Below are 21,617 nucleotides of genomic sequence, written 5' to 3'. Positions count from 1 at the left end.
CTGGCTCCAACTGAGGATTCTGTTCTGAGTTCTGGTGTGCTGACATCACCATTATGGCCCATGAAATCTCACCTACATCAGATGTCTCAGGCGCCATAGGTGGATTGAAAGCTTTTGGATACTGGCAGTATGTACCAGAGACTGAAGGGTAAACCCATATGCAGAGTACTGCAACCTGGAAGAGGGACATCTATGGTTATGGTAAGATTTTACACAACTTTTCTTTCTCCAAGGATTGACCCAGAAACCATTCGAACTGGAAGGTACCTGTGATTTGAAATTTCTCTCCTGAAAATCTATTCTGTTAGTGGCGATTACATCAGCAAAAAAAATTCTGAGCTGCAGGCATCAGCGAAACCCCCTTATTCATTTTCCACAAAGGCAGAGTATCCCTTCATACCAATCCTTCTTTCATGCCCAGGGTAGCCACCGAATCTAATCTCATCCAGTCCATTCATCTACCAGTATTCTTTCCCAGTTTCTCAAAGGTGAATATGTGCTACCACCTTCTTGATATTCACAGACTGTTAACGTTTTTATCTTCGCAGTTTCTAAGATCACTTAGGCCAAGTGGATTACAGACTGCATTTCTGTGATGTACCAGGAGAAAGGTTTAAGTTTCTCACCCACCTAGAGTCCATTCAACCAGATCCATATCAACTTCAGTTTCTTTCTCTTCCAGATCTTCAATTGAGGACGTTTGTGCAGCTGCAACATGGTCTGCAATACAAGCCTTTGTCACGCATTATAAATTCGACATTATCTCTAGAAGCAGAGCTTCCTTCAGTTCAGCAGTGCTCTGCCACATCTTTCCGAGAGGGTCACCCAGAAGTTGTGTAGCTGGTGATTCTGGCCCAGTGGTGAGGAAGAATGAAAAGGACAGTATCTGAGTTTAAAGTTATGTACTAGGCATCAGTATTGTCCATTTGCATTCTTCCTTGCCTTCCCACCCAACCATCCCCCTTCCAATGTTCCTGGAAGAATTCCTGGACAGTTTAAGAAACCCACAGGTTCTTAGTTTGAGCCTCGTCAGGTAATGAAGTTCTTTGCTGATTCTTGACATTTTTGGTATGTCATTGTAGTAACATTTGCACATGAAAGGCAGCAAACTTGATCTGAGGACTTGGGGATGTACTGGGGGATTGTGGGTAAAGGGGGGTAAAATGAGGCTTGGATTGGAAGTCTACTAGAATGCAGCCGAATCAGATCAGAGGATTGGATCCGAGACACTGTGGTGAGGAAGAATGAAAATAGACAGCACAGATGCCTAGTTATAGTAAGTACAGAACTTAAATTTTAGAATGATTTTTATTAATCGTTGTACTGTCTGTTTCTTGTAGAATTCTGACCGTTGGCTTGGAGAAGATGATGAACCCCTAACTGGCTTTTCATGGCGCGGAGGCTGTGAACGAGAAACAACTGGGATACAGATTTGGAGTGACGTTTTTCTACTTGATAAACCTGATGGAAGTCGGGTATGGGAGCTTTACAAATCAGATACTTACTGAAACATAATTTTTTTTGCTGCTTTTGAAGGGGTGTAAAAGTTATGTAGTTTCGTGAGACATTGCGTAGTAGAATATGCCATGAGAGTGTGTGCATTAAAAATGTATTCCAGAATGAATTGAGAACTCCAAATGTTAAAGTATGTATAAAATCATCTAATGCTGTTTTGTTATCGATCACTTCATTTGCAGTATGCAAGTAAATGTACTAATTGAGACTTTTGTCGTTTGCACTGGCTAGGGTAGTATTGTAACATTATTGTTCTAAGAAGTGTTACCTTGTGTCCATATCTCTTAGTATGATGGTCTTTTCCTAGCAAGCCTTCGGTTGGTTTCTATATCAGTTCACTGGTGATCATATTCTTGGGACATTCCAGTTGTGTATCACATGGCTGTTTTGGAAGTTTGCCTTTGAGAATACAAGATACTCTGCTACCAGGGCAGGCATGAGTTGGCTGATTTTGTCAAAGGAGTATTCTGAGATTATAGAAAGGGTCTGTCAGGAGATAGTGGACAGAAATGCAGTGGGTTCTGTCTATGACTGCAGTAGAAGGGGAAGAAGCTTGGTTGCTGTAATCCTATGCTTGTTTTCTGCTTCCCATATAAGTGTTGAAATTATTTTTAAAAGAAGGCAATGCTAAAGTTCATTTGGCTGTAAATTAAGTCTTATTCCATAATCTTGGAAGGTATTGTGTAATGTATCTGTTGCACATTACTGTGATGTAAATATTTACTGTCAGCACTAGGTTCCCTAATCTGACATTACCTCTTACAGCAGTGCATTCCAGAAACAAATTTTCAGATAGAACCACATTAGAAATTGCTTTATAGACCACATAACAATTGCCCCTTAATGGGGTAATTAGGTTGTAAGTGTTAAAGTGAGATGTTGAGGCAGAGGTAACAGTAGTAGCAAATCTTAGTTTGCTAAGCAAATATATTGGGTTATTTAAATAAGGGCAATGCATTCTCTGTTAGATGTGCTTAAGAACAGACTTGCTGGACTGTTAATCTAGGAAAACTGCATGTGTCCTGATGCATTATTTGGTGTAGAAGTAGTCTGTGGAATTTGAGCCACTGAAGAACTTTGGTCCTTTTCACATAAAACCATGTTATCTAGACTGGCCCTTGGTAGTTTTCTATGTCATATGGTTTTGCATCATGGGTGTTTCATGCAGGCGAGAGAAATTTTCTTTTATGATGTGTAGATTCTTAGAAGGCATTCCAAATGCTGTGGAAGTTGTAAAATCTGAGTCGAGGAAAGAGCTGTTGCTAGAGACTTTACTGATATGGATACCTGGGTGCAATTTATAAGGAAATCTGTTAGCTTTACTTTTCGTACAGAATGAAGAAGTTTTGTTTCACTTGATTGCCACATTTAGTAGCTTGCTGTGCAGTGAATTAGCTTTGCTTGTCCTTTATTTTTAACACTGCATAGAATAAGAGGTGCATTCAGAAAGGTACAGCAAGCTGTATACAAAGGTATAACTGTCACTGCAACCTTTTTGTATTCAGCAATGCCCCTAACCTGATGCTGCATACTGTTCTACCATGTCTTTGTGCAGCACCATGTAGGGCTGGCACCGTGACTGTCCTGAATGCTAATGAAGTAGTCCAGGGGAGACTCGTATGCTAATTAACCATGTGCTTCCCCCATCCCTTCAAGCCACCTCCAGGAAGGCATCTCAGCACTGTGTGATTCAAGAACTCGCTCAGCCATGATGATCAGCATGGCTGGCCCTACCAGTTCGAAGTAGGGAACACAGCCAAAAGGATGTGTTCACCTACCTAAGCAAGAGGGACAATAGGAATAGGGGGATGGGGAGGAGCCACTACACTCCAGGGATTACTCTAAATGCAAGTCCCATAATGACACTGGCAGCAGTACAAGGGAACGGGGTGGAAAATAAGCACTAAATAACATGGAATACTCTGTTAGTGCAGTAATGGCACCGACAGAAATACAGGAATTTGGCATGGTGAGAAATACTACATGCCAGAGATTACTCTAAATTTAAGTGCCATAATGGCACCAACAGCAATATGGGAATCAGGAACACTAGACACCAGGGAAACTGCAATGGTGCCATACTATACCAACACATTGACTGTTACAGGTGTTGGGAGTAGAGGAAGCCGCTAGACACCAGGACTACTGTAACCTCAAGGGCTATAATGTACAAACAGCGTTAAGGGGATCAGGGAGGTGAGGGGCACAGGAAGACAGAACGACAGGAGGATAGACAAGTCAGGACCGCTACAGGGACTGTGGTATGTATGTTTGAATTTATAGTTGTGTGGTTGTGTGTGGGAGAGTGAATGCCTACTTGAGCAGCAGTTTAGTATTGCTGCGTGTGCAGATCAGCATTGATCTGCATGTCACAACAGTAACTTCAATTCAGAGACATGCAAATTAGCCTGTTAAATGAGGTATTTCTTCATCACAGCTAAAATGAGTCTGAGTCTATACTGCATTGTGGGAGCAGGGCCTTTTTTATTGCAAAATGCATAGCTTGCTCAAGGCCCTTTCATGAGTTTCCAAATAAGTTTCATCCTGTTTTTGGTTCGGGTGAAAAGAATAGTAGTAGTAAATAGCCATTAAATGTATATGTGTCTGTGTGCGCGCGTATGAGTTACTGCGATGCCGGTCTCTCTTGAGTCTGACTTTAGAGATTCTTTGCTCACAGTAACTGAAATAGATTTTCTGAAGTCCCAGGATTAGTAACACTATTCTTGCATTTTCTGACTCCCACCATTGACATAGTAGTAGCTGCTGTGCTAACCTCACTCACTGGTTTAAAATGATATACCTAGACTTGTACTTCTGATCTTCTTATTTGATTCAGATCTCAGTCTTAATGCACATCATGAGAAAGACTTCTGTATTTGTGTAGAAATAACCTAGACCTTCCTAGTATTCATTTAGTTGCAAATCACCAGCCGTGACCTACAGTCATTGTAGAACTACCTCGTGGAAGTGCACAACATGGAGTCTCACATGTGTCAATTTGTCACTCCTGCCAAAGGAAGTAGGAGAATCTGTCTTTAATGTTGGAGGGTGGCCATTGTGGAAACTGGCAGGAGGGTTCATCAGACACTCATGGGAATTAATCAAAGCACAGGGAGATGTAAATGGATCAATAGGTTAAACATTAGTCAAAGCCTTCACTATGGCCTAACCCATTGATGTTCAGCTAGTGGGGAGCTGAGCTTATTCCATTTCTACGCTGACAGCACCATATGTGGTTAGAGGCCTTCTGGAAGGGACTGGGGCAGGACAGAAGGGGACTACTCTACACCTGCAATCAACTGAAGTCCAGTAAGGCTGCCAGCAGACCACTTTTTCTTATTTTTGTTACCTGTTTTTTTCTGCAGCCACAAGGAGGGTACAGCAAATTGGACAAGGGTAGCAGGTGAAAAGTGATAATTCTGTGGTAATTTATAGAACCAGCTAGCAATACAGGGTAAGTAGCCAAAAGACACTGGCATAGAGAGAGCTGTATAACTGGAATGACATGCAAATGAAGATGTACAGTTTGAGATGTATGTAGATGCAAGTAAGGGACATTGAAAGCATGTTGTGATTCAGAATTGTCTGCTGCAAAGCAGTACACGTTGCTCTTGAGTATAAAGGAAAAAAAAACACATCCAAACTCAATTTAATTTGGGAAAAAATGCATGAAGTAGCATTTGGGCTGTACTACAGCAGGTCTTCATATTTGTATGTGTCACTAGCTTCCATTTTGGGAACATGATGTAGCAGCAAGTAATGTGAGCAAGACAGATATGAGAACAAAAACATTTCTGCCAGTGGGTGAAAGCCTGGTTCTGCTGCCTAAATGTCTTTTCTAGTATGAGACATAACATGGTGTTAAGAATCAGGCAGTACTTTGTTGTAGGAATCTCCCAACCTGCAACATCCAGGCCCTGTAACAGCCACCACAGCAGTATCCTCCAGCAGACAGCAGCCAGTGGCTGCACCCCACCACACCACACAACGTTGTACACACTATATGGCAGCACAAGTAATGTGGCAGCATCTAGTCCACCTCTGTGGGCCCTGACAAGCACTCATCAGCAGTGCTGTGTCCCACACATCAAAATGATTCCTGTAGTGTTGTACAAACTTTGTGTTGGGCAATGCATGGTTGAGGTCTACCATGCAATTAGACATCTCCATTTACATCACTCTGGAGGAGAAGACTGATGTGCGTCGTAACCATTTGCATTGGTCTTGGGGATGCACTGACACTTAGATTTCAACACTTGGGGGTAGGGTTACAGGTAAACAGAGGCAGCAGTGTATGCCTTGTTGTAGGGGATATTGTGATATAGATAATATCCTTTGTGGACTGGGCGGAGGATCTCATATGTGACACTCCTGTGCCCCCCTCCCCCCATAACACTGAAGTGGGAGTAGTAGTGGGATGAGACCTGTATTGAGACAGTTTTCAAGGTAGCCTGCTCTGGAATACTAGATGTCATGGCATACCACAACATGGGAGAAGGAATGTGATGCACCTATTTTTCAGGTGCAAAATGTGCTCCCTGTGATGGCCTTCAATTCAACCACCTTGCATATGCACACACCTTCAGCCACTGATGGTGCTAAATAGGGCAGTGATGACAGCCCTTGATATTGTCCTCTAGAGGTAGACATGAAGGCAGTATGTGCCACTGTAGCCCTAATGAGAACTGTCATGGAAAAGTTTCTGGACTTCATTAACTTCTGGAGGTATTGGCACTGATGGGTGATTCACTCACAGAAGCAGTGCAGCATGCCAGTCATTTCCATGTTGCCATGGATAAGGGTAGACTAAGCTTGGGTTCTAATCTTGCTCATGAATGATCGAGCATAAATGCTTCCTACATGTTAGGGACTGGCTGTGACATTGGACATGCTGCAAACCCCTGTTAGGTTGTCATATTGTTGGTATTCTCATGTCAGAGGCAGTGCGCTTTTGTGCTGCTGCATAACCGGAAGAGAAGTGGTGGGAGCTTTTGGTGCTCTGAGTTAGTGTTGCCCCTTAAGAGGGATAATGAACATTCATGCTGTGCCCACTCAAAATGAAGTGTGGCCAGTGATGTAGTAGTAGCTGTAGGACCACCTGGGAGGTGGGAGAAACAATGTCAATGTGTCTTAGGACTGTACATTAGTGTGTCAGGATCCCTGATGGGATCCTGCCTAGGTGCTGACTTAATTCTGTTTTTCTGCCTCATCCTGTACAGGTATAAATGTAAAAGTGGTCTGGGCTGCAAATGCACAATACAAGGTATCAGAATGAATTGGACTACCTGTGAAACATATGAGGCCTTGTGGTATGTATACATCTGGTGGGTGGAAACATGCAAGCATAAAGCATACACATACATGTGCTGTTATCCTTGTGTGCCTTGAACACCTGCTGTATATATGGGGACAGGGTTCAGGCACCTAGGCAGTGAGACATTTCCCTGCGGTACATTTGACTGGGCTGAAGTGACATTCAGCTGCAGAGAAATACGACCATTTGCAAATTCCCTGTGGGCAAAGCGAAGCATACACTGGCATGCCCACAGCTTTAATAACCAAATGCACAGGGGGAAAATGATGCCGATGGTCCCCAAGGGGACATGAGACAGTAGGCAATATGGCAGGCATCAGCAGCAGGCTGGCCAGGGGGCATGGAAGTGGCAGTAAAAATGAGGGGCACAATGGGCAGTGCCTTTATAATTGGAGTGTGTGGACCACTGCCCCCTTCACAGTGTCTAAGGAACATTATCTAAAACGCATACTGGCACAAATGTGACTACAGTAGCCTGCAAGATTTCCTCCATGCTGTAGCACACTTCTGCATGTTGTAGTTGTATAAGTATGTACTGTACACTGAGCACAACACTCGTTACTTTGTCTGCTGTCATGCATTTGGCTATTAAAGCTGTGAGCATGTCAGTGTGTGCTTCTCTTTGCCCACAGGGAATTTGCAAACAGCCATATTTCTCTGCAGCTGAATGTCACTTCAGCCATGTGTCCCCAGTCAAATGTACCACAGGGAAATGTCTCGCTGCCTAGGTGCCTGAACCCATGGGGACATACTGGTTTGGATACTGAGCCAGTTCTTCCTGTGCAATATGATTGGCTACTTAAAACTTGTGTCCACTCCTGCAGGTATACCTTCATCCTCTCTGTGCTTGGATGATAAGAATGCCTCCTCATCCATTGACTTGCACTGAGTGATGGCTTAATTCCATTTGCCGATCTGTCTGCTGTTATGCTGCATGCTTTTTTGAGGCCCATCTTATGTTAACATGCTTCTAGTATTACTATGTTTCATTTCTTCTGTCCACATCATAGATGTCCTGGATCACTTCGTTCCATATCCACAACAGGTGCTGCCTTGGGCCTGCATTACCATTACGGGGTATTTTTCTAAGCTCAAGTGAAGTTATGTAACTACTACTCTCTTCCCCCTCAGAAGGGTAAGAGTTGACACCTATGAAAACTGGAGCCCATAACTGTAGGCCAGTCATTTGTAGGAGCAGTATTCTGGTAAAGCCAAATAGAAGGTTGGCTTAGCTAACTCCACACATGGCATTATTAGGCAGGGATAGGAAGACAGCAGTAGCCACAGACATGCTGTGGCTTTTGGGGGAACCGCAGTGATTATCAAGAGCAGTGGTACTTTAACATATATTTGCACCTACACAACTGGAGTAGGTAATTCACACAGCACCTGCCTGGCCCATAAATAAAGACTAAAATCATGGTGTACCTCCTGCTCAGCCAGTTCAGTGTATGGCTTTTGAGACCCCTGTGTAGGTCCATTTTGTAAGGTGGATTCCTGGTACAACTTGACAAACCTGCTAACCAAGGTTACCCACATCCACTGACCTGGAAATCGATGCAAGCACCAGTTCAATAACCTGCTGTCCTGCTACCCTGAAGATCTTCAAGTGTAGGAAGTAGAGGTGAGTTAAGAATGTCTCAAATGGTATTTTTGCCATTTCTACTGTATTCCATTCTGTAGTTTTAAACCATTTTTGCTTTCAGAGCAGTGTTTACTGCTTGTTGTGGCAGATGCCAGGGCATTCCACGTTGGCTGACATGGATGGCGGTATTTGTGGCAGTTGCTTTTGGGAGCTATATTGTGTCACTGAGGCATTTTATGGGGCAGGTTACATGGCTATGCAGGTATGAGGTTGTGGCAATCATTTCATTATTCTGTTCATGGCGCGCACACATGAGACTAGAGCTTACTTCTCACCTTTTGGACACTGTCTTGGGCTTCTGTTTATATGCACCTGGATGTGGTAATGTAACTTATTTGTCAGGGTTTTGGCACTGTCTGGCTTTTGCTTGCCTTTATACACAAACACACACACACTCACACGTAGATGTGTGTATATATATATATGTATATATATATATTATATATATATATATATATTATATATATATATATATATATATATTATATAATGTGAGTGTGGGGAGCTGCACCTTTGCACTCTTGTCTGCATTGCTAGATGGTATTTTTATGAGCGTAAGAGGGTAGTGGAGAAGGAGCATATTCCCACTGTAGCACAGTTTCACTCAAAATCAAACCGCTCACAGATCTGAGTACAAAGTCAACATAACCTCTCAACATGTCTCTCAAATGTACCTCATTACGAGGAACGTACCTCATTTGAGGTCTTAAAAAGTTCATGTTCCGCGAAGTTCCACATTGAAAGGGTCTGTAACACATTCAGTGTTGGGAATTTTTTTTAAGTGAAATCCATGGTAAATAGAAATAAATAATATTAATTCATTAAAAGATCTTCTTTATAAGTAAAACCAGCATATTTTAACCATCCTATGACCTTCCTACCTGAAGTTGTTAGTAAGCCATTAGTATGTGTTCCACATTTTGCCCATTTGTTCCACATTATTAGGGCTAGTGTTCCTCATTTTGGAGATGGAAGGTTGAGAGCTATGCCTCTGTCTTACTGCAAGGACTGAAAACAATGCAATATAAAGCATTCCCAAAACCCTTTCTGTCTCACAATATGGCAGAGTCAATATTCTGTAACTCGTACAGTAGTGCAGCCCATCACATAAACACTCCCATTAAAACACCACCCACTACTACACATAGTAGCGCTGTATCCATTGCCTCCAGTGCTAAGCCCATAAGGTGAACTAGCGTACAGCCAGATTTACTGGTCATTAGTGATTCTATTGTGAAGCGCACTGATGTCTCCCTCAGCAGACTGCGTAAGGAGAGAGTCAACTGCCTTTCCAGAGCTAGGATCTGTCAAGTCACACAGGCACTCTGGTCATTGAACCACAGGTTCCAGTGTGACTCTTGCTATAGTCCTTATGGGTTTAATGACCGGAGAGGTACCTCCCTTGACATGATAGAGCTTGCTGATTTGTGCGTTTCCGGCAGGTATGAGCCTAGCACTGAGCAGCATGCAGCCTTCTCCAAGGATGATGCCATGCTACCAACAGAAAATTATTGACTTGGCTTAGCTTCTGGTGTCAGTTCGAGGGCATACAGTATTTGATGGTCTGGAAGGACATGGTTGACAGACTACACTGCTTTGCCAGGTATCATCTGCACTTGTACTCTCTGGGCTTTTGGATATCGTTAAAGACTTTTTCCACCCCATAGTGCCTTTTTAGGCAATGCCAAACTGATAAACCTGCCGACTTAATTGAACCTGTGAAGGAATATCTGAACGTGGTACTATTCAATACTAGATGTTTTAACAAGCAACTCCACTCCCTGCAAGCCTTCCTCTCCCTGGAGAGTATAGACATCCGTGTAGTAAGAGACCTGATTTAAAGTCACTGATATTACCCCAACAGTCCAAGGTTATAATGCTTTTCAAACCTTTAGACCAGCTACTGCACAGGAGGGAACTAAAGGTGGAGACGTCTATCTGTCTATATTAAAACCGGTCTCCCTTCCAGACTAGTTAGTGCATGACCACTGGAACTCTTACATCTGCAACTCACTATAAACAGGCTGTTGAACTATATCCTTACAACTTATAGGTCTCCCTCCATGTCTCCGGAAACCTATAGATCTCAGTGTACTAGAGTCACTCACCATTCAACCCAATACAATGTTCATGGGGGAGCTCAATTACCCCTCTATAGATTGGGAATCCTACACCACTTCTAATGCACAAGCCCAGTGATTCCTAAACTTTAATACCAACATCCTGGAACAGTTGGTCCATTCTCCTACCGGGGTACAAACATCCTTGACCTTGTACTTGCAAACATTGGGGGGGGGGCAGCATTCCTCACCCGTTGTAATATCTTCACTCATCAGATCTGACCATAAGGCAGTATTACTTGAAATAAAAAAAATTAAATCCTGGCAGCCATTAAAACCAAAACCCTTTAGGAATATTCCAAGGCTAACCTCTCTCTAACAAGCAGCACCTGGCTAAATTTCAAGCATCCCAGCCCAGTAAACGGGTTCCTATCAGAAGACAGACTCATTCTGTCGAATGCGTCTTGGTCAAACTTCAGATGGTAAAAATGCAAAATGAGGAAGTGGCATACAAGTGAATTTGTTCCCTGGGAAAGAAGTCGCTTGGCTGCTTCCATCACTTTGCCGCTTCCATCACTTTGCCGTTTTGGCACTTAAAATAGTGAATTGCTGTTCTGGTTGTTCGCTCTTAAGTTTTCAATCTTTTGATCGTTCACCGTTGTAATAGACCCCAGTAAACGCTTACCTATTTACAAAATCCCTGTACAGCCATATTGATAACTAAATAGAGCAAGCTGTGCCCACTCATATTAAGAATAAGATAAACTCAAAAGACAAGCCACCCTGGTGGAATCGCATTATCAATTGGTTTTAGATCAAAAGAAAAAAAATCTTGGCCAAGAGTAGGAGGAACATAGCCATACATACTAAAAGCCCCCTGACCAATCTAAAAAGCAGTTAAGAGGGTTAATTTAGTACTTCAAAGGATTGCCACAAAGCTTTCTATAACTATGTCCGTAACCTCGGAGGAAATGCACAACAGTGCACAAAACTCATTGTAAATGGCATCACCCACAGTGAAACAGAGGCCTTTGCCAACCTTTTGGCTGACTGGTTGAGTTCAGATTCCCTCCTCCACTCCCCAGTGATAGGCCAAAGGAAATATCACATAACACAGCCCCCCTCCCAAAAAAAAAAAAAAAAACATTACTAGTAACATATTATCAATGTACTTTCCAAGGCCAAAAATGCCATCCGTGGGCCCCGATAACATCCTGGGATGTTTAACGAATACCATCAAACATGACCTAGTCCATTTGAATCACTTCAGCTGGAGTCTTCGATCAAGTTTTGTGCCCTAGAAATGGAAGATGGCTACAGACACCCTGCACAAAGGAGGTCCAACCGTTGATCTGGGTAACTACAGGCCCATACGTTTTATTAGCATTATATGTAAGGCCATGGAAAGAATTGTCATGGACATGATAAATGAGGACATATAACCTACAAAAGCTGGACCCATCACAGTTCGGTTTGTTAAAGGAAGGTCATGCCTATTAAATCTGTTGGTCTTTTTTGAGAGGGTCACCAAAGCATTGGCTGAAGTTAAGACTGTGCACACAGCTTACCTTGACCTCACGAAGGCTTTGGATACGATACCCCACTCAGGCATTACAGACAAGGTCACTAATTTAGGTAATTAGGTAGGTAATTTATCACCCACTGGATAGCCACCTAGCTCACTGACAGGACTCAGAAGTTCAAAGTAGATGAGAGGCCATCTCCACCAAGACTCCAGTCGCTAACGGATTCCCCAGGGCTCTGTACTGGGCCTGCTCCTTTTTGGCATTTATTTTTCTTTAAATGGAAGCAAATGCTGAATGTTTATGGCTGGTTAAGTTTGCAGGTGATTGCAAGCTCGGGGTCATAGACTCCCCTGCAGACACTAGCATTCTTCAAGAAGGTCCATCTCTGACTAACAAATGGTGCCAAAGCCATGGTCTTAAACTCAATGCTAAGAAATGCACATTTGTACCCTTAGGAAGCCAACCATCCCAACTTATTCCCATGTTAATAATGCACCCCTAAGAGTCGACCCAGTCGTCAAGGTTCTGGGAACAGTAGACAGTAGCCTTACCTTCAACCACCACATGGCCACAGTGGTGAGGAAATCCTTTTGTTCAATTTATATGTAAGGACATGGCATTAAGATCCAAAGAGGTCATTGTCCCACTGCAGTTCACTCTTATTAGACCAGTCATAGAGTATAGTGATTCCTTTGGCATGTACCCGAGCAGGCATATGCAGCAACTAGAGCGACCTCAGAGGTTCCTTACAAAAAGAAAACGAGGTGCAACAAATTTGCCTTTCAAGAGTACCTTGAAGCCCTTTCCTTCTACTGTCTCCCATAAATGTTAAGGGGTGATCTATGCCTGGCTTTCAAGGCATCTGCAAACTCCACACTTATTGCCTATGTATTTACAAGTCTGAGTGCCAGAAGTACAAGGTCTAGAGACCAGATTTTTGTGCGTGATTAAAGCAGAACGTGCTGGAGAGAGAGAAGTGCCCATGCATTTGAAGCGGAGTTCTACTTTTCCCCACTTTAAGTGCAACCTAGGCCACAGTATGGGGAATAGGAACTTTAGACTGGACCTGGCTCCCATATAAATTATGGACAGAGGTAGCTTATTAATGCTTGGCCCTCTATGTCCTATTTGGATACAGGACATAATCATTCTTTTGGGAAAACTTGCCTAGGCTTAGAAAGGACCCCCTCCCAAGGTCGTTAACTTGGTAACAGTCTATGAATCGGTAAACTATTTAATGCAGTTCGTATAACTCTGAACTAGCCTACCTTATGTGAAGCCAGTAATGTAGACACACAGACGTGTGTGTGTCTTTCGTCTTTTCCCGGTTAGGGGTTGCCACAGCGGATCACCTGTCCACTTGTGATTGGCAGTGAAGTTTTAAAATGTCGAGTTGCCAGCCCAGCTCCCAACCTTACATGGAAGGCGCACACATGCACGCATTCATGCCTAGGGCCAATTTAGAGTATCCAATCCACTTACAGCATGTCTTTTGGATGTGGGAGGAAACCAGAGCACCCGGAGGAAACCCACGCGACCACAGGGAGGACATGCAGACTCAGCACAGAAGGCACCCCCAACTGTGTGTGTGTATGCAATATAGATATATACAAGATATATCCGTGTATATATGATAGTATGTATGCACACAGTTATTCCAGAGTACATAAAATGTTTGCCAAAATTAAAAATGTTGAGGTGGAGTTCAGAGAAGAGTTAAGACGGGCACTGAGTGGCAGTGAAGAGTTACCGAATATCTGGGTAACTATGACTAGAAAGGCGCTTGGTGTGACTTCTAGAAAGAGGAATGAGGACAAGGAGACCTGGTGGTGGAATGAGGAAGTACGGGAGAGTGTACAGAGAAAGAGGTTGGCGAAGAAGTGGGATTATCAGAGAGATGAAGAAAGACAGGAGTATAAGGAGATGAGGTGCATGACAGAGAGGTAGCAAAGGATAAGGCGTATGAAGTGTTGTATGAAAGGTTGGACACTAAGGAGGGAGAAAAGGACCTGTACCGATTGGCTAGAAAGCGGGACCGAGCTAGTAAGATGTGCAGCATATAAGGGCGGTAAAGGATAATGAGGGAAACCTACTCACAAGCGAGGAGAGTGTGTTGAGCAGATGGAAAGAGTACTTTGAGGGGTTGATGAATGAAGAGAATGAGAGGGAGAGAAGGTTGGATGATGTGTGGACAGTGAATCATGAAGTGCACTGGATTAGCAAGGATGAAGAATGGAAAGGCTGTTGGTCCAGATGACATACCTGTGTAAGCATGGAGGTGTTTAGTGGAAATGGCAGTGGAGTTTTTAACTAGATAATCTTGGAAAGTGAGAGGATGCCTGAGGAATGGCGAAAGTGTTTTGGTACCGATTTTTAAGAATAAGGGTGATGTGCAGAGCTGTAGTAACTACAGAGGGATTAAACTAATCAGTCACAGCATGAAGTTATGGGAAAGTGTAGTGGAAGCTAGGTTAAGAAGGGAGGTGATGATTAGTGATCAGCAGTATGGTTTCCTGGCTTGAAAGAGTACTACAGATGCAATGTTTGCTCAGAGTGTTGATGGAGAAGTACAGAGAAGGTCAGAAGGAGTTGCATTGTGTCTTTGTGGACTTTGCGAAAGCATATGATAGGGTGCCTAGAGAGGAGTTGTGGTATTGTATGAGGAAGTCGGGAGTGTCAGAAGTATGTAAGAGTTGTACAGGATATGCACGAGGGTAGTGTGACAGCAGTGAGGTCTGTGGTGGGAGTGATGGATGCGTTTAAGGTGGAGGTGGGATTACATCAAGGATCAGCTCTGAGCCCTTTCTTATTTGCAATGGTGATGGACAGGTTGACACACAAGATCAGACAGGAGTCCCCGTGTACTATGATGTTTGCAGATGACATTGTGATATGTAGTGAGAGTAGGGAACAGGTGGAGGAGACCCTGAAGAGGAATTAAGGTCAGCAGGACTAAGAATATATGTGCTTGAATGAGAGAAAGGATAGAATGGTGAGGATGCAGGGAGTAGAAGTGGTGAAGGTGGATGAGTTTAAATACTTGGAATCAACAGTTCAGAGTAATGATGAGTGTGAAAGAGAGGTGAAGAGATTACAGGCAGGATGGAGTGGGTGGAGAAGAGTGTCGGGAGTGATTTGTGACAGACTAGTACCAGTAAGAATGAAAGGGAAGGTCTGCAAGAGGGCAGTGAGACCAGCTATGTTATATGGGTTAGAGACAGTGGCATTGACAAAAAGGCAGGAGTTAGAGCTGGACGTGGCAAAGTTAAAGATGTTAAGATTTGCACTGGGTGTGACAAGGGTGGACAGGATTAGGAATAAATATATTAGAGGATCAGCCCAAGTTGGAAGGTTAGGAGACAAAGCCAGAGAGGCAAGATTATGTTGGTTTGGACATATGCTGAGGAGAGATGCAGAGTGTATTGGGAAAAAGATGCTAAGAATGAAGCTGCCAGGTAACCGGAAAAGAGGAAGGCCTAAGATGAGGTTTATGGATGTGGTGAGAGAGGACATGCAGGTGGTTGGTGTGACAGAGCAAGATGCAGGTGACAGGAAGAAATGGAAATGGATGATCTGCTGTAGTGACCCCTTATGGAAGCAGCCGAAAGAAGAAGATGCAAATAAAGCTACACTAACAGCAATGATTTCCTCTCCTTTCTTCCTCGCATGGCAGTGGTTTAGCATGCAGGACTTCTGAGGCAGTGCTGCAGTTTCCTCATATGAAGTCTGTTAATTTGGGAAATTTATCCATTGGAATTGTCTGGCAGTTAGTATAGAGGATTAAGGCCATAAAGTGTTGCCCATCTGCTTCCTGTAGTGTAGAGTTTGATTTCCACAGCTATTGTTTGCCTAATGTACAACTGTGAGCAAATCACTCAACCAGATATTGCTCTCTGGTATGCACAGAAAAGGCACACGTCTAATGTGCTTATTCATTTAGCAAATGTAAAATGAGTATTTGCTTTTACTCTCATCAAACAAATACTGTACAAATAAAAAGTTCAGATGTGTGAAGGAAACCTCTTTAGGTTGTTTAGTCTTCACTATTACAGCAGCTGCTTGAAGGTCTGGAGATTGCGGGCGTCTGGATTCAGTTCAATTGCAAGGTGTAGGGAGCTTCTCAGACTAGGATGTACATAAGTTTTTAAAAAAAAAAAAAAAAAAAAAAAAAGCAAAGCTGATATCTAGGGCTCTTCTTGGTGATCCTGTGATTGAGATAACTGTACCTGTTGCCTTTAGTGTGGCTTTTTCTTTGAAGTTAATATGCCCTGGGGTACAAATGCCCCCTACTGGTATATGCAGTGGTGGTGTTTGCCAGACTAGGGCAGCATTCTGTGCCTCAGAGTCCACCGGAGTATTCTCATAGTTTGAATGTCCTATTGTAGAAGGAAGTAGTCCACAAACTATAACTGACGGGCCAAAAAAAAAGAGCCATAAAAATTAAAGTGGACTGCTGAAGATGAAGAAATTGTTGCTATTAAGCACGAAACCCAGAATTTCCAGACAAAGGATATGCAGAAAGATTAAGAGAAATGAGAGGAAAGAAAAATACTTACACAGGGAAAATTTTTGTGTTCATTAATACAACAGATTTATGAAAAACATTACATAGTTGAAGAAAGTTTGGGCAGCCTGGAAAAAAAAGAAACAAAACTGGAAGTGTGAAAATGTAAAGAACACATCCCAGAAATTTTTGAAAGCTATAAAAACGATACTTGGGCAGAAAAGGAGATCTGGTATGGTGCAATATTTATGCAAAGGAGAGAGTGAAATTAATCAGTACAAAAATTAGCTCCAAAATATTTGAAGAGAAGTATAGTTAAAGGCATAATACAAAAAAATGAAGTGGGGATGTAGAAAAGAGGATTAGCATGGTGAATGTTAATCCATAACTGTAATTTCTATTTGTTTTATCTGCAAAATGAAGGATTTGAAGGGTCCCCAAAGGAGCAGGAGGCATCTGAAAAAAGATTTACCACAGGCCTTACCTGGTCTGTGACATTAATAGAACCTGTTGGTGAGATTTGTGTCCCAAAGACCCCCCCCCCCCCCCCCCGGTCTGTGGAATAGACTCTATCCATGTCAAGCAGAGTATCTCTCTAGCCCTGTTTAAGAGGAACCTGGATGACTGGATGAGAAACAGAGAATACACCCCTGGGATCCCACTTGTGTCCCTGCTGGACAGGGGAAACAGGTGCTGACTTTAAGGGAACTCTGGTGAAATTGTTGGCTAGGCTTATAAGGGCCTCCGGGCCAATAGCCTAGTATCATCCTATGATGACCTGAAGTCTTCTATAGGAGACCAGTATGAAAGTCTAGTTGGATGTTGCACATCAAGGGAAGGATTAGGAAACAGTGGCAACTAAAATGGGTAATATGGAATGATGGGCAGAGCATTCTCCTATATTAAGAAGCAGCAGATGAAGCAGAGGCAACTGAACAGGATATGTCACGTGAAGCTTTTCTGAAACTTTCTATATTTTACTCTCAGGAAGCTGAGCAAAGAAGGTGCTCTCAATCCAGAAGAAAATTATTTGAGAGAAGACCTGCTTGATTTCTGAAGGAAATAGACTGCAGAAAGTAAAAAATACCCACAACGTGAGAAGACTGGTAGAACAGATTAACAAAATAATCAGGACAATTAAGAGAAATTTGTGCGAAACAAAAATAGAATATATTAATGTACAGATAAACTAATAGATAAAGTGCTACCACAAAAAAATTAGAAAAGTAAGGAAACAAGTAGAATACCACTATGGAAGCAGTGAATAAAAAAACTGTAAAACAAGGGAAGTTTCACTGTTTAGAATAATATAGTAAAGAAAACAGATCATCAAAAATGCTTAAGATTGATGTGGTAAAAGCAATGTGGAGTATCAAAACAGACCAAAATTTATCATATACCATTGACAATATTAAACTAAAAATGTCAGTGCAGGCCAGCACAGGCAGAAAAAAGTATGCAGATAAATATAAAGGAAAAGTACAAAATAAGCACTTTATTGATGACAATAAAATTCTAAAGAATTGAGAAACAAAGCAAAAAGAGTAGAAACACCACCAAAACAGAAATGTTCGCATTTTGGAGCCCCATTTATGAAGGCCCTGTTGAACATAACAAAAATGCTGAGTAGTTGGAAGAACTAAAAGAAAAGGTGAGGAACTGTAATGTAGAGGATATGAAATGGGATGAAGTAAAAGCCAAAGAAATTGAGACAAAATTAAGAAAATCTAACTAAAATCTCAGGCCCAAATGCAGCACCAAACATCTGGCTAAAAACATTAACATCTTTACACAAAGATTTAGACACGAGTAAGAATTATTTATGTGCATCCCAAACAGACACCTAACCAGTTAACATCAGGAAAAACAGTACACCTCCGAGTGAATCTACAAGCCATCCTAATAAACCTGCCTTCCAGAAATATACAAACTGTGTGCTGGAATCATTTGAAAAAACTCAAGGGAATAGAGCAAAAGGGTAACGAAAGGTGTGTGGAGCAAAGGATCGTTTGTTGCTAAATAAAGCAGTGATATAGAATTAAAATGGGAAGTATTTAAGCTTGGCGTGGATTACAAAAAATGATTTTGACACCATCCCACATTCATGGATAAAGGAATGCTTACAGAAGTACATTCTACATTGATCAGTTAATAAGTTACAATGGAATGACCATGAAACTTTGTCAAATCTGCAGTTGAACAGTGTCAATGGGCAGTCTAATTATCCCAAGGATAAAAATTCTAAGGGGGATATTCCAGGGCGATTCTTTGTCACTGCTGCTGTTTTGTCTTGCCCTTAGCCTAATCTGTTAAGTAAAGAGATGAATGTGTTAAGGGCACAGTTTGGCTCCCAGAAAATGACCTTGTTTAAAGATTTTGCATCCACTTTCTGTGGATGACTGTAAAACTGGATACATCTGGAGTAGGGACTTAATTTGTCAGCAACCTGTGGGTCTTGGATCCGATATTGGATCCGAACCGGCAACTATTTATACAGCTATGGATCCGAGCTCCTAGCTCCTCCCCTCACCCATAATCCCCTGCCAACCCCAAATGACCTCCGATCTAGTTTGCCGCTCTAGAGTGTGTCAGCTGGATTTTGAGCTCCTGGCGATTTTGAGACAAGTATTGCTATTTTATCTCTTTAGTCCCCTTTTTTTCTGTCTGTAATTAGTGTGTGTGTGTGTGTGTGTGTGTGTGTGTGTGTGTGTGTGTGTGTGTGTGTGTGTGTGTGTGTGTGTGTGTGTGTGTGTGTGTGTTAGGCTTCCCTTTAGTCTCTTTTTTTTTTTTTTGAAAAAATTTTTTAGTTTGCCCTCCCCTCGCTGGTCGTTAGTGTGTGATTGTGTTTGGGGCCTTGTGTGCTTGAGTAGTGTTTCTTAGTTTCGGGACCTGTCTGAGGCCCCAAAGCCTATTTTTTCTAAATGCACCGAGTGTGGCCATTAGCTCTCCCCGGCGGATGGCCACACTCTGTGTGTTCGGTGCCTTGGGGTTGAACACCTGTCCTCAGGATGCACGATTTGTGCAGGGTTCAACCCCAGGGCACTGAAAGAGCGGAGGTCAGAGCTGGTCCTGGCGGGACTTTTTGCCCCCGAAGTCGGCTTTGCCTCCGCCACTCCCGTGGCACCTCCCCAGCCTGTGGTGGTGGCCACTCCTGCCCCCCTTCCTCTGGCCGGGATTCAAACTCCCACTAAAGTGCCGGAGGATAGGGAGGCCAGGAGGGAGAAATGGAGGGAGAAGCACCACAAGCAGCAGACCGAGGCCTCCGCTTCGGCCCCCCCAGCTAAGCGGGCTTCTCACTCCACGGCTTCCAGGTCTCTTCCTCCTCTGCTCCGATCACCTTGCTTCTCCCCGGGACCGGAGGAGGAGGAGAACCGATCTCCGTCTGTCATCGAGGCGGCACTCCAGGCCTGCCTCGGTGGCCTTGTCGAGATCCACCTACAGCCTGTCTGATGCAGACTTGGACCGGATGATGAGAAGGTTCATCCAGGCCCACCTGCAGATGGGAGTGCTCCTGCCCCCCCCCCTTTGGGGGGGAGCCCAACACCCTTTTTTGCTCCGATATCTCCTTCTCCGACCCACTTTCCGGGTTTGGAGTGCTTGGAGCCGGGCAGCATTGGAGCCGGGGGTGGGTTAGCGCCGACAGTACTGGGTACTTCGGATCCGACCGTACCCTTGAGTCTGTCTGTTCCATCGTCGGATCCAACCTCTCGGAGCCGTGGCCCGAGCTTAGGATCCGAGGGATTCAGTGTGCCTTCGGCTCTGTCCAGGTCGGTGCACACTGGTCCCTCGGATCTGACTGTCTTGGTGCCGGTTCCAATCCCTTCATCGGATCCGAGTGGGAGTCGGCTCTCGGAGCCCAGGGAAGAGCGGCTCCCCCTCGGCCTTTGATGTAGTGGAGAGGGCTCTGTTGAGAGCATCCAGACCTCCGGCCCTTGTCTCGGCTCCGCTCTGCACTCCCTTTCTGCTGGGTCAGGCTTCCATCACCCGGCCACAGGGACAGCCTGCTTCGATGTCCCAGGTTGTTGCTTTGGAACAGGACATTTCCCCCCGAGGAAGTGCCTCGCAAGCATAAGTGTAAGAGGAGGCACGTGGACTCCCCCGAGTCCTTAACAGAGGACACCGACTTGGATGAAGGGGAAGGCTCCCCAAGATCACCCCCTGAGGATGTCTTCTTTGGAGACATCATGGAAATGCTCAGGCTCAGGGGGGAGGGTGGCCTTCCCCCAAGGCTTCCTCCGACGAGTCCGTGTTCCTTGAGGCATTTGAAGCAGGCCCGTCTACCTCTTGGGTGTCCCCTCCGGCCGACCCCCTGGTGGACCTTGACCACCAGGGCGTGGAGGGAGCCAGACACTGTGGAGCCTATTCCCAAGTGCCCGGATAGGATTTTGAGCCCCCCTGCAGCAAGGGTCCCCCTGTAGATGCCATGTTGATGGTGGCAGCCACTAAGAGGGAACTAGCTCAGGAGAGCCCCTCGGTCCATTCTCCGAGAAAGGAGTCTCGCTTGATGGATCGCCTTGGGAAGCGGTTTTTCAGTTCAGCGACCTTCTCAGTAAGGTCTCTGAACTACATGGCACATGTCATCAGGATGCAGCGCGATCTTATTAAAGAATACGCTGCTTCCCCCCCCGGATTTCATGTCGGTGGAGGACAAGCAATTGTACTCCACTCGCATGGCCACTCTGAGATCTGTTTCTAATACCTCTATGCGGCTGTTGTCTCATGCAACTGAGGGAGCCGCTAGAGCTAGCTGAGCGGGCCTAGTTATGAGACGCCAGGCCTGGCTCCGACATTGTGACTTCGGAGCCCTTCAAGGCGTCCTTTGCGAATGCCCCCTTTGATGGTTCTGCTTTGTCTGGCAAGACCATTCGCGAGACACTTGTCCAGAGCGAGAAGGACAGGAAGACGTTGTCTGCCATCAGAATCCGCTTCTCTGCTCCCCAGAGGTCCTTTTCTAAGAACCAAAAGGGACAGAAGAAGATGTGGTTCCGGAAATCACAACATTCCCAACCTGCTCCAGACAACCAGTCCTTTCGTGGCAGAGGAGGACAGGGAA

General features: G+C 44.0%; 1 protein-coding gene across 3 annotated transcripts in view; it reads left to right on the top strand.

The window, feature by feature from the left end:
• The window catches only part of ATL2 (atlastin GTPase 2), a 1,083,407-nt gene that overhangs the window by 299,009 nt on the left and 762,781 nt on the right, over nucleotides 1–21,617 (top strand). For all 3 annotated transcript variants that reach the window (XM_044057663.1, XM_044057671.1, XM_044057677.1), the window contains exon 4: nucleotides 1,341–1,475. In XM_044057663.1, coding sequence (XP_043913598.1) covers nucleotides 1,341–1,475 — 135 coding nt within the window. The remainder of the gene's footprint in view (nucleotides 1–1,340; nucleotides 1,476–21,617) is intronic.

Source organism: Protopterus annectens, chromosome 1.part2, assembly GCF_019279795.1.
Source record: "Protopterus annectens isolate FY-2018-M chromosome 1.part2, PAN1.0, whole genome shotgun sequence".
NCBI classification, from domain to species: Eukaryota; Metazoa; Chordata; order Ceratodontiformes; family Protopteridae; genus Protopterus; species Protopterus annectens.
The sequence above is the reverse complement of the archived record's forward strand: the minus strand, read 5'-3'. Positions and strand labels throughout refer to the sequence as shown.